Source organism: Urocitellus parryii, chromosome 16 (assembly GCF_045843805.1).
Source record: "Urocitellus parryii isolate mUroPar1 chromosome 16, mUroPar1.hap1, whole genome shotgun sequence".
NCBI classification, from domain to species: Eukaryota; Metazoa; Chordata; class Mammalia; order Rodentia; family Sciuridae; genus Urocitellus; species Urocitellus parryii.
Genome location: NC_135546.1, coordinates 20,261,687 through 20,275,327, shown reverse-complemented (window position 1 = coordinate 20,275,327; position 13,641 = coordinate 20,261,687). Strand labels below are relative to the sequence as shown.

General features: G+C 53.4%; 1 protein-coding gene across 1 annotated transcript in view; it reads right to left on the bottom strand.

Moving 5' to 3' along the window:
* Chchd6 (coiled-coil-helix-coiled-coil-helix domain containing 6) overlaps positions 1-13,641 on the bottom strand; it is a 163,533-nt gene that overhangs the window by 138,645 nt on the left and 11,247 nt on the right. Inside the window, exon 2 of the mRNA XM_026410935.2 lies at positions 4,515-4,635. Coding sequence (XP_026266720.1) covers positions 4,515-4,635 — 121 coding nt within the window. The remainder of the gene's footprint in view (positions 1-4,514; positions 4,636-13,641) is intronic.

Sequence of the window (13,641 nt, the reverse complement as noted above, 5' to 3'; positions counted from 1 at the left end):
GTTTTTATTTGAGACCCAGTCTCACTAAATTGCTAAGGCAGGCCTCCACTCTGCCGTCCTCCTGCCTCAGCCTCCTGGGCCCCTGGGAGTATTCAGGGATTTTTGAGCAACTGCAATTTACTGTCTCTGCTGCAGTTCTGTCCCTTCTCCCCAGCCTCAAGTCTTCATCCTTCCCAAACCCTCAGCCAGAGCTCGGCAGCTTTCTGGGGGCTTCTCCGGTGCTCTGCCCTCCCTCGCAGGGTCTCACTGCAGCAGTGGCTAGAGCTGCCCAGACGGTGTGGAAGCAGCGGACAGGGTAAGGAACAGGCGAGGGGCTGCGGCTCCACATGGAGACCTGTGGGGTCCCTGTGCACCTTCTCCACCATGACACACACCATGACGGCACATGGATCCAGCCTCAACAGGGGCCACTGTGCGTGCTCCCCAGGACCAGGCCAGGGCATCCAGTGAGAATAAAGACTCAGCACCGTGCGCTGGGGTCTTGTTTGACATTCATGCTCCCCATTCTGTTGATATAAACAGCTTCACTGAGTTGTAAATTATTTTTGCTTTTGATATAATTTTCCTTTTTTAAGAATTAAAAAAACCATCCACGTCCCCGCTGCAGAGAAGGTGGCACTCAGCCACGCTGCTTCCCTGCCTGTAGGAGCCTGCCAACTTCCTGCTCCCTTGGTCGCAGGCATCAGTGAATATTGGTGTCCTCGGTTATTAGCGAAGTTCAAATCTCGTCATACATCCAGTTGGCCATTTGTGCACGTTTCCTAAAGAGTTCTCTGTTAAGAAAGGCTTTGTGAACTCTTCGGGTGTTCCTGGTTGGTTGTGGTAGAAAGCTTCTCATCCCTGATACCCAAACACCTGATAAGAATGACGTGGCTCACAGAGGTTCAGTCCGTGGTGGGCCGACTCTATCGCTCTGGGCCCAGGTGAGGCAGAGCATCATGGTGGAAGGGCCCCGGAGGGAAACTGGGCACACAGGCAACCAGGAAGCAGGGGGCTGCAGGAAGACGCACCCTTCCCGGGCACAGCCCCAGGGACCCCCTCCTCCAGCCACAGCCCACCTGCCCACAGTTACCACCCAGCCCACCCCGACTAGGAGGGGCCGATGAGGTCACGGTCCTCCTCATCCAGTTATTCACTTCCAACATTCCTGCAGGAACCCAGGAGGCTTTTAGAGAAGGCACCTCATAAGCAAATCACAACACCCTCATGCCCAAATTTGGCATCTGTCAAATGTCCCCTAGTTTGTCATTTGGGAGGGATTTGTCCCTCCCCAAATTGCTTCTGATTTCTTCTCGTCAGTTTGCTCCTTTTCTTCTTAATTTAAGGTTTCTCATGTGATGTAGGACTTAGAAAAATCTCTTTTATTACACTTTTACGGTTTCACGTCTTGTACTCACATCTTTCCTTTTGGCTGACATTATTTGGGGGTATAGTATGAGATAAGAGTTTAATTTTAACTTCTTGTTCTAAACTTGTTCTATCGCTTAAATAAAGCAAAAGATTAGTTTTAGAAGAGAAAGATATCGTTCCGGGCGCGGTGGCACACTTCTGCGATCCCAGCAACTTGGGAGGCTTAGGTAAGAGGATCAAAATTCAAGATCGACCTCAGCCACTTAGCCAAGACCCTGCCTCAAAATACAGGACTGGGAATGTGGCTCAGTGGCAAAGCACCTGGTGGGGTCCAATCTCTGGTCCCGAAAAGAGACAAAAGTAGTAAAAGACATCTTAAACAGGGCCACCTCCAAACTGCCCATTTATGCCGAAGCTTCTGCAGCATCAGCGCACACACCTGTCAGGTACGAGTTCCTGGGCAGCACGGCGGCAGAGGCAGGGTAAAAGGATGCCGCAGGAGGACAAGAGAGGGACACAAGTCATGACCCTGTTTAGGGTAAGTCCCATCACCATGACAACTCCCTCCACTAAGGACTTCTCAGCAAGACAACTCCTGCCTCAGCTTCCCTACTTTAAAATGACCCATGAGGATCAGGTGGGGAGTATTCTGATGAGGTCTTCTACAGTAACCAATGGGGAGGGAATATTCAAATCAGGTGTCATAAGGTGACCAATGGGAGCAAAGGGGCCAGGTCTTCCCTCAGGTCCACCAGGGGAAGAGAGGCCTCACAGGTCAGCATGTAAGATGGGGCGGGGGGTCAGGCCTGCCTGCTTGTCCACCCTGCTCTGCTCTACCCAATGGAGCGCTACTTTCACCTTCACCTGATCTGTGCTCTGCCAGGTACCTGTGTCTTGCTCAGTTCTGCATTTGGGACACCCAGGAGCTGGACGCCCTGACAGTGTCACACCCATCACTTCCACTGCAAAGCGTGTTGTCATCGTGAAAGTCAATCACAAGTCACGATTCTTCCTTCTTCTACGGCGAAAACTTAAGATGGAAGTCAATGCTTCCTTTACCTATCAAAGTGTCGGACTTTGGCCGTTTTTCCTTTTTTCCCTCACTTTCTCCCGCTCACCTGGGAACCCAGCTTGTTAAAGGCCCCCGGGGTCAGGTTGGATTCCACTCCCACCCACCCGTCTCCATGAGCTATAGATACTGCGCAGTAGTCTTTGGGTCAAGGATGAAAGTGTGTGGTGGGGTTCTAGACTCCCCCTAGCCTTTTCAAAAAGATCTCAGGTGGGTCCGATCCAGGCACTGAACCTGCTCCACGGGTGCAGGAAGCCCAGGGGCAGAAACGCAGGGGAGGAGTCCCAACACCTGGCTCTGTGTCCTGGCTTTGAGGATGAAGCTGGGGCTCTCTGACCACCGTGTGGCGGTGCCTACAGCCTGGTCCCCAAACAACACCCCAACACTTCCCCTCTTGGTACTTTGTATTCCAAATGCAGCAAACGACTTCTCTCTTTTTGGTACCAGGGATTTAACCCAGGGGTGCTCTGGCCTTTTCTGTATTTTATTCAGAAACAGAGCCTCACTGAGTTGCTCGAGGCCTCACAGAGTTGCTGTGGCTGGCTTTGAACTTGGGAACCTCCTGCCTTAGTCTCCCCAAGCCTCTGGGATTAGTCTTCGCCCCTGCCCATGGCTAGCAAACTATTTCTAGAATCCTCAAAGGGCAAGGCTGCGCCACACCTTGGTGTCTCTGTTCCTACTGCCCCTGTCTGTGAATCCCGCTCACCCTTAGTCCATCTTCCCAAACGGAGGAAGCCCCTGAGCATGGAGGCTGAGGAGCTGCACCCTGACCCTGAGGGACACCGAGGGGACCCACGACAGTAACATGTTTTTTTTTTTTTTTCTTTTCAATAACATTTATTCATATATTTATCTGTATGTGTGCTGAGGCTGGAACCCGGGGCCTCACACTCTGCCCTGAGCCCCAGCCAGCCCCTCAGGGGTTTCTGAGGAACCCAGCCTACCCCAGTCTACACGTAGCTTCTGTTTCTATAAATCACAGCTGCTTCTGGGGGGCCTGCAGAGAAGCCAGCCAGCTGCTCCTCCACAAATGACACAGAGTTCCACCAAAGGACACAGAGTTCCACCAAAGGACACAGAGTTCCACCAAAGGACACAGAGTTCGTTTCTCCTTTTTCCACCATTTGCCTACTTTTCTAGGTGGGCAGACGGCAGACTCTGGCCAGCCAGGATCCAGCCTGACCTCAGGGAGGCTCCTCCCGTCCCGATTCTCCTTGGGGTCCAGAGAGAGGGGTCATATCCCCGTGCTGCGCCCTGATTCTCCCAACCTCACAGGGAAGGTCAGCGGGGCGGATAGACAACAGCACTTGGAGGCCAGGCGCTGGGCCCTGCTTGGAATGGGGTGCAGCCGTCTGTTGGGGTGTGGCTCCTCCAGCCCATGGACTTTTACAGGGAAACACCTCGTTCTAGGCGACAGACCCAGATTCTGGTGAGCAAGTGTTTACTGAGCAGAATGGCAGGTGCTCCAAGGGCCTTTTAGTTGGTGGTCTCTGAATATGTTTGTACTTAGTACTTTGTTGTGTCTTTGGGTTTGCTACAAGTCGCTATTAACGGGCACAGCAGGGCAGGCAGGGACAGCACCACCACCAGCCACAGTGGGTCAGTGGACAGAAACTCCTAGGACCCTCCCCTTATTTGTGACTGAACTCAGGGGCCCTCGACCACGGAGGCCCGTTCCCAGCCCTTTCTATATTTTATTTAGAGACAGGGTCTCGCTGCTTGTCTAGGGTCTTGCTTTTGGCTGAGGCTGGCTTTGAACTCATGATCCTCCTGCCTCAGCCTCCCAAGGCACTGGGATGACAGACGTGGGCCACCACACCAGGCCCAGCGCCCCTCTTAGAAGCCCAAGGGTGAGCCATCCCAAGGACTGGGACAGGATCCCACGACTTGAGACTTAGGTGGCTGAGGCTGGCACCCATGTTGGGCCCGTCATGCTAGGAAAGCCACACTGTCCTGGAACGCAGGAGCAGAGCGGAGTCGCCACGGCCCCCAGCAGCAAGCACGAGCCTCATGGGGAGCAGAATGTGCTGGAACAAACATGCCCTCTGTCACACCCCAGCCCCCTGCCTCCCCAGGACCCCCGCGACCCCCATACCTCTCGGAGGGGCTCTGGAGCCGCCTTCTGCAGGGCTGCACGTGCAGTGCGGAGGGCTGGGCTGCTGGCAGACTGAGGGCTGGCAGGGGTCCTTCATGCGGTTCACCACATTCTCAGACAGCTGCGAGAATGGAGGAATGGGAGAGGAGATATTGCCATCACAGAAACGTCTGGAAATCAAGGCTCCCATCTATTCGTGCCTCGAGTTTCCTGAACACGGGGTTTCCCCAAGACCCTCTCCAACAGCACAGTTCTCCAAAGCCTCTGCCACTGGTCCCCTGCCCAGCAGACCCAGGCCAAGCCCGTGTGGATGCCAGGAAGCCACACTGTCCCCCCAGGCTCTGTCGCTTCTCTGCTCTTGTGTCCACACTGTAGTCTTGGCGGCTTGAGTCCTTCCTCCCCACTCTGATGGCACTTCTGCTGTCCCTCGGAGCCAGCGCCACCCCGCCTCCCGCCCTGGCTCATGTCTACCTGTCCAGGCTGCACGCATGCTCCCTTAGGGGCAGCCCAGCGTCCCCTTCTCCAGGCGCCCTCCCGGCCACGTCCAGGTGACTGGGGCTTCTTCCTCAGGGGCTGCAGCTCACTCACCCCCATGTCCCTTCCAGGGCCACCCGGCAGAGAATGAAAACGCTTCCCGACTCCCTTCACCTTAGTTCCCCTAATGAAGACTGGATCACCAACGCGTTCATTCATTTTCAGGCCAGTGAAACAGGCATGAGGGGGCCGTAAACAGGCCGTAAACAGTTTACCAAGATGAAACAGCGAGCGAGGGATAAATCCAGGCTAAAGACCCTTAAGAGTTCACTTCAGTAAATATTTATTAAGTGCCTAATGTGCACAAGGCATCATAAAGCACAGTGGAGGGGAAGGCATTAATAAACGACGGTAAGACAAAAGATATGATCAGCAATTCTCCTTCTAGACAGCTTACCAGGAAAAGCACTCCCCTGGGCACCCGAAGGCATGTGCAGGGATGTTCACTGTGACATTGGGACGAGAGAAAAAAACCAGGAAAACCCTAAACTTCCAAGATAGACAACTGGTTAAAGAAAGCAGAGCACACACATTCTATGAAGTGTTATGAAGTGTTACAGATTCATTCAAAAAGAATGAGCCGGGCACGGTGGCGCATGCCTGTAATTCTAGCAACTAGGGAGGCTGAGGCAGGAGGATCGCGAGTTTGAGGCTGGCCTCGGCATTTTGGTGAGACCCTCTGCAACCCAGTGAGACCTCAAAACAACAAGGACTGGGGATTCGATGATAAAGCACTCCTGGGTTCAATCCCCAGCCCCCCGAAAAGGAGGCAAGACTTGTATACTATTATAAAAGGATGTATGGGATGTATGGGTCTCCATTTTATAAAAGATATACACAGCTATAAAAAAAAGCAGAAAACACAAATCCAGCTGAGTGTGGTCTATGCATATCCACATTTACAAAGGGAAGTGTGGATTTTCACGTATGTACACAGGCATGAGACTGGGATCTGCTCAGAGCAGGACCCAGGGGGACTCAGGGGGAGGAGGGGCTGCTTAGGTGCGGCTTCACTCTGGGCCCTCTTGGGTCTTTATCCCCTTCTCCCCTCCTCATGTTTGTGTTTTAACTTTTTTACCACCAATATTTCTGTGGTAACTAAACACTATAGAGGTCCCTCTAGTATTTAGGATGTATACAAACCAAATAGCTAATTAATGATGCAGAACAAGACAGAACCTAACGCGTACATCAATAAAGAGAACATGGTACCAGGAAATGGATCCATACATAAACGATCCCCTGATTTTCAATGAGATCCCGCTGTGGCCTGGACAGGGCTTGAGTTCGTCTCCTGGGGCTCGAGTGTTGGAAGTCGGGTCCTCAGCTCAGTGCTGTTACAGGAGATGAGACCCTGAAGAGGTGGTGACTGGTGGGAGCTGGCTACGGAGCCCTCCCCCGCCATCAGAATGCCATCAGCCATGAGGTGACACAGCCAAGAGAATTCAGTGGGTGAAGAACAGCCTCTTTAATTAATGGTGTGGGGACAACTTCCTACTACCAAAGAGTAAAGCTGGACCCACACCTTCCACCAGCCACAAAAACCAACTCAAGATAGCTCAGCGCCCTAAAAGTAAGAGCTAAAAGGACGAGTCTTCCCAGGAGATGGGGGTAAGCCTTGAAGACTTCATCGAGGTCCCCTTAAAAATGACCCCCAAGGTAAAAGCCAACTTCACCCGAGTGTAAAGGTTTGCTGATCCCAAGACACAACCCAGCACCTAAAAAGATAACCCATGGGATGGGAGAAAATATTTGCAAATCAAATACCTGAAGACGAATTTTATCTTGAATATACCTAAAAATTCACACAACTCAGGATAAAGAAAAAAAGAAAAAGAAAAAACCCTCTAATTTTAAAAAATGGGTGCTGTGGTGGTCTGGATAAGTTTCCCCAAAGGGGAGGCCTTGGGCCTGGGCCAGCATGACCAGGAGGTGACAGACCTTTGACGGGGGCAGCAGGAGGTCCTTGGGTCAGGGACTCTGCCCTTCAGGGGTACTGCAGGATCCCAAGCTCCTCTTCTTCCTCTTTGCTTCCTGGCTTATGATAGGAACCATCTGCCCCACCACATGCCCCCACCATAAGGTGACACCCTTGCCACCGGCCCAAGACAATAAGGCCAACCGATCACAGAAGACCATATACAAAACTGGGAGCCAGAATGAACATTTCCTCTTCATAAGTTGATTATCTCAAGTACTTTGTTATAGTCACGTGAAACTGACTGAATACTGGGCCAAGGACCTGAACAGAATGTCCTGAAGCAGCTCTGTATCATCTGTCATTAGAGAAATGTAAAATTAAACCATGACAAGAAGCCATTTCCATCCACTGAGAGAGCTAGAAGGGAAAAGTCAAGGCCAGGGCTGGGGTGGTGGCTCAGTGGTAGAGCACTCGCCTCGCACATGTGAGGCACTGAGTTCGATCCTCAGCACCACATAGAAATAAATAAAGTTCATTGACAACCAAAAAAAAATGTGTGTGTGTGTGTGTGTGTGTGTGTGTGTGTGTGTGTGTCAAGGCCAGAGCTGGGTGTGGTGGCTCACACTTGTCATCCCAGTGGCTTGAGAGGTTGAAGCAGGAGGATCACGAGTTTCAAGCCAGCCTCAGCAAAAGCAAAGCACTAAGCAACTCAGGGAGACCCTGTCTCTAAATAAAATACAAAAATCGGGCTGGGGATGGGGCTCAGTGGTCAAGGGCCTCTGAGTTCAGTCCCTGGTACGAAAAGAAGTCAAAACAAAAGGTGATGGCAAAGATGTAGAGAAATCAGAACCCTAATACACTGCTGGTCAGAAGATACAATGGGTCAGCCACTATGGAAAAACAGTCTGGAAGTTCGATAAAAGATCAGACCTAGAGCAATCCACTTTTAGCTGAATATCAGAGAGAAATAAAAACATGTCCAAACAAGTATTTGCACACTAATATTTGTATCAGCATTACCCATGATGGCCAGGAAGGAAACAACTCAAATGTCCATCACCTGATGAGTGGACAAGGAAAATGAAGTGTCTCTAGACAAGGAATACTATTCAGTCATGAACAGGAATGAAGATACTGATGCATGCCACGACGTGGACGGCCCCTGAGAACACGCTGCCAGGTTAAAGATCCCAGAGGCCACACCTATGTGATAGGTTATATATGTCCAGAGTGTGCAATTCTCTAGTTAGAAAAAGTAGATTCGTGGTTACCTGGGCTTAGGGAAATGAGGGACGGGGCTGATAGTTACAGGGTAAGGATATTTGGGGGCAGGGGGTGAAAATGTTCTAAAAATCATTGTAGTGGCCGGGCACGGAGGTGTGTGCCTAATATCCCAGCAGCCCACGAGGCAGGAGGACTGCAAGGTGGAGGCCAGCCTCGGCAACTTGGTGAGGTTCTAAGCAACTAAGCAAGACCCTGTCTCTAAATTATATACATATATATATAAAACTCTGTGTGAGTGTGTAAAATGACTGTGGTAATGGCTGCACATCTGGATACAGCTCCCTAGTAGAATACTTGCCGGGCACACAGAGAATCTGGGTTCAATCCCTAGCAATGCTGGAAAAATCTGAATTGCAGACTTTCAATGGGCGAATTGCATGACATGAAGATTACGTCTCAAAGCTGTTACAGAGACACCGCCAGAGACAAAAATGAGCAGCCCGATGGGATGTCACACCAAATCGCAAAAGGAGATGGTCCCGTCCCCGTGGCTGAAGGCACCGGCTGGAAGAAGCCAGCAAGCCTGCAGCCAGCAAGTTCTGCCGGAGGCTTGGGTGGCCGAAGGTGGAGCGCTCCAAACTGCCACAGAAGGCTGGATGGCTGGGGCAGAGGGTCAGGCGACTGTGTGGACAGGGATAAGCCGGAGAGCAAAGAAACCACGGGAGGAGCTGAAGGGCAGCAGGGGAGGAGTGGGGTGGAGGGGACTGTGCCCTCCTTGGGAAGGGACAGAGGCTCTGCCTGTGCTTGCCTTGACTCGGAGGAATGAATGAGCCAGAGTTAGAGAAGGCAGGGGAATTGGGACCCCAAGTCAGTGGAGGAACGTGGGTGGGGATGACAGAAACAGGGACATGGAGAGAAACTATACTGAGAAGGTGGCACACGGGTTTGACTGTAGATATAAAGAGCGGCCAGCTTGCTCCCTGAGCTGTAGCCACCAAGTCGACCCCGCAGGAGCTGAAGGGTAAGCCCCAGAGCACGGCCGGTCCCCAGTTCTTGCTAGAACCAATCACACCCGGAGGGTCGGCCTGGGACACCTGGCTGGGTGTGAGGTGACAGCAAGGGTAGAGTGAACCTTCTTCCAGGTCGGTGGGGACACGGGCTGAGTGGACACTCTGGGGGCACCCTGATAGGGTGCTGGGTGACTGTCCAATTCTGGAGAAATCCTGGGGGCTGGTTAACTACACAATGGTGGCCTGGAACTGGCCAGGGCTGGGAATATTGTCACCACAGAAGAGGATGGGAAGGCAGCGATGTTCCTGGTGGAGCTGGGACGCCAGTTGTTACAAATTAGCCAGCACCCAAGGGGGCTTCAGAGTTGACCCTTTTGAAATGCACCAGTGCCGAGCCCAGTGGCACATACTGTCATCCCAGCAGCTCGGGAGGCTGAGGCAGGAGGATCACAAGTTGGAGGCCAGCCTCAGCAAGAGCCACTCAGGGAGACTCTGTCTCTAACTAAAATACAAAATAGGGCTGGGGATGGGGCTCTGGGGTTGAGTGACCCTGAGTTCAATCCCTGGTACTCCCCATTCCAAAAAGAAAGCTCTAGTCCTCTGAGAGGCTGGGGGCAAAGAATGGGCACCCAGGTGCGCAGCACTGAGCCTTGGGCGTCCTGGAACCTATGTGGGTGTGGCTGAGGCACTGATGACGTGTGAGGTCGGCATGGAAGAGGCCATCAGAGCTGGCGATGATCCCACCCACGCTAAAGGGAAGAGCCCCGGGACCACATCAAAGGAGGCTGGAGCAGTGCAGCCCACGTGGGGTCCAGAGGAGCGGCCCAGCAGGGGGAGGAGGGCAGCGCAACCAGCCTCCTAAGTACCTGCTACGTGGAGGGTAGGTTCTAGAAACAGTCCCGGCCTCCACGGGGTAAAGGCGAGGACAGGACAGACAAGTCACGGGTTTCACACCCTTTTCCACCTGACCCCAGACACCACTGATTTCAATCACAGCCTCATTTTCCGCAGCCTGATGAGAGGGAGGGACGCACTGATGAAATGCGCGTTCCACCTCGTCCATGCCATCCCTGCTGCAGAAACGTTCAAACATATGCTTTGAAAACTCCGTGAGGATGTGACAAGTGCCATCAAGGAAGAAATACATTATTCAAGTCTTGACAGCGCGCAGGGCAGAGCAGGAAGCCACGTGGGCAGGAGGGAGGCGACGGCTGCGGCGAGACTCCCACCCTCGGATGAGGAACCCCGACAACACACCAACCGGAGGCCAGATTCAAACAGAGTCTCTGAGAAGCCGGGGGCTGGCGTGTCCTAGGGAACCACAGAAGGCCAATATGGCGCGGAGAGAGGGGACCAGATGACCAGGCCAGAGGGGCGGGCAAAGGCAAGACAGGGAGGCCAGGGAGGAAGTTCGAATCTGAGCCAAGGGCAGGAGGGGGCCAGGGTGAGGGTCCCACAGGTGAGCCACAGGCTCAGGCTGGCCAGGCCCAGCCCTGGGGGCATCGGCTGAACCACGCGCCTGGCGCCCGAGGGGTTAAGGGAAACATTGGCAAGATGCTTGTTGACAGCGAGAGATTTGTAATATTTTTTAATGTTGCGACAAAATACAGCGAGTAATATTTTTAATCAACAAATATACATACACACAGAGGAGTCGTGCGAGAATAAACACCATCTGGGCAGTGCCAACGGAACCAGAACGGCGGCTCCAGAGCCAGGCGGGGTTGGGTGCCTGGTGGCATAGGCCCACTGGTCACTGTGCCACCAGAGCTGGCCAGAGAGGATCCCGTATGGCCGGGAGGGAGGGCCGGATCCAGAGCATGGCAGGGAAGAAGGAGTGTCTTCCAGCTGCATGACCTTGCCACACATTTTTAGCTTCTCTGCACTTTGGTATCTGTGAGGCGGAGGCCCCCTCGGGCTGGGCAGCTCAGGGATCAGGCCTGAGTCTGGATGTCAGCTAAGCCCTTTCCTAGCTCTGTGACGTGGGGATAAAGCAATGGCGGGCTTCACAACAGGGCTGCTGTGAAGAGTCCCAGGAGCCACCCACAGAAGCCAGCTGGCACGAAGGGGGCAGTCGGGACGAGCTACTATGGGAAACTGCAAGGCGCTGAGCAAATACTCATCGTGACCCCTGCCACACCTGTGTGGCCCCTGTGAAACGGATGGACGGATGGACAGTAAACAAGGACAGTCGGGATTTCCCACGCGCTACAGATCCAGTTCCCGGTGTTCTCCAGGGGACTCTGGGACCCTGCGCAAGTCTCTTCCCTTCTCCTCCATGATGTGCACAGAATTCAACGGGGCAGACTTTCTAAAGCCCACATGGGTGCCACATCTGACGGCCCAAGCTGGACCTGCCCTCACCTGGAGTGACGAGGAGGGTCTGTCCCCACCTGCGCGGGCCTCTGGGAAGTCCCACAGAGGCAAGGACAGGTGAGGGAGCGGTGCAGGGTCTACCTGAGTCACACCCGCCCACAGAGACCTCCCCCCTTCCGTCCCAGCAAATGCTCCTGGAAACCCAGATTCCTCTTCCCGAGGGTCACCACCGCATGACCACAGCCTACACCCTGCCCTCACCAACTGGAAGACCTAGAGGGTTCTTTAGGTCTATGAGTAAGGCACGTGCCCCCACAGCTAGAAGGCAGGGGGTGGGGGCCACGGGTGCTGCTCCCACAAACCCAGTGGCACTCATAAGAACCGACAGGAGATCAGTAATAGACGGAGCTGTGCCCTGCTGACCTCATGTGACTAACAAGAGTCAAAGCAGCCATAAGGACCGACGCTCTGCTGTCACTACCCACGGTTGTCCCCACTCTGCGCCCGCTCCGGGTCCTAAAGGAGGAAGGTGTGACCGGCTGCCTGCTTTAGGGATTTCAGGTCACATTGCTTCCTGCTGCTTTGGGCTTGCGGTGGCACAGAGATCACCTGGTGACAGAACTCGCCCCAGGCCACGAGGTCAGGAGGAGGCTGGCCCACCACAGAGTAGGCTGCCCGAGTCCAGGACCTGCGCCGTGACCATGGGGGCGACAGGTCAAGAGCAAGGGGAGGGGCACTTGCTCAGCAGAGTCCATGGGCTCACACTGTCCCCAGAAGGAACGGCTCCCAGGGAACCTGGGAGGTAAAGAGCAGAAAGGTCCAGAGAGCTGATAAAGCCAAGGAACCAGCAGAGTCCAGAGGAGGCTGGGCCACCAGGGAGCCCGGTGGACTTCTGTGAAATCGTGAATGAAATCTTGATGCCTCCACTGAATACTGTCACTGTGTCCCCTGCCCTGCTCGGCTCCTTGACATGACATCCAGGTGCCTACTTCCGTGCCGTTACTCCCAGAACATGAGCTCCATCAAAGGCAGCAAGGGTTCCATTTGAAATGTGCATCTTCAGTGCCCAGAGAGTGCACATTTGAGATGCTCAGATATTTGTTAAATTCAACATTTATTAAAAGCAAGATGCCGTGGCCCACGCCTGACATCCCAGGGGCTCGGGAGGCTGAGACAGGAGGATTGAGAGTTCAAAGCCAGCCTCAGCAATGGCAAGGCGCTAGCAACTCAGTGAGACCCCATCTCTAAACAGAACATAGAATAGGGCTGGGGAGGGGGCTCAGTGGTTGTTAAAGGCACAGGTCCACAACACCATCCTCATGTGATGGAGCACTGTGTGTTGGCCTCCTGAAAAACTACCTGAGAATCAACTTAACAGGGGGAAAGGTCTAACCGGGCTCACCCCTTCAGAGATCTCAGCTCCAGTCACTGTCCCTGTTGCTTTGGGCCTGTAGTGGCCCACTACATCACGGATGAGGCGAGAAGAGGCCAGTTCCCACACCTGCTTCAAGGACACACCCCCAATAACCTAAAGTCCTTCCACTAGGCCCCACCTCCAATAGGTCCCATCAACTCCCAAGGGTGCCACTGATGACCAAATCCTTAACACGCGGACCTTCGGGGATGCTTATCCAAATGACAACAAGCAGAAAAAAGATCTAGCCGTCAACTTCACACTCAGTGCTCACAGTCACATGGGACACCACTTTCCCACGTTCATATATGAACACTCACTCACCCTGGGAACACCATATCACATCCCACCACGAGAATGGGAAGTGTCACTCCAGGTCAGTGTCACATGTCAAAATACACTCTACTGTCCCGATGGCTAAAAAGAACAAACAAAAATCAAAAAGTGCTTATGGTCAACCAGAGCAGATAAGGGTAAGACATGGGCCAGTGACATGACAGACGAGCACAGAATACAAGCCACAAAGCAGCCAGGCAAGACAGCACTGCTCGAGGGCCCCAGGAGTTCCAATAGCAGAACTCCAAGTTCAACTGCAGTGAGGAGGAAGACAGCCTGAAGAGATCATCGCAGAGAGGGCTGGGGCAGAGGCAGCCTTTGGGAGTAAGGAGGCATGAGCAGGACAGGGAGGGTTCAGAGGGGCCTGAGGTT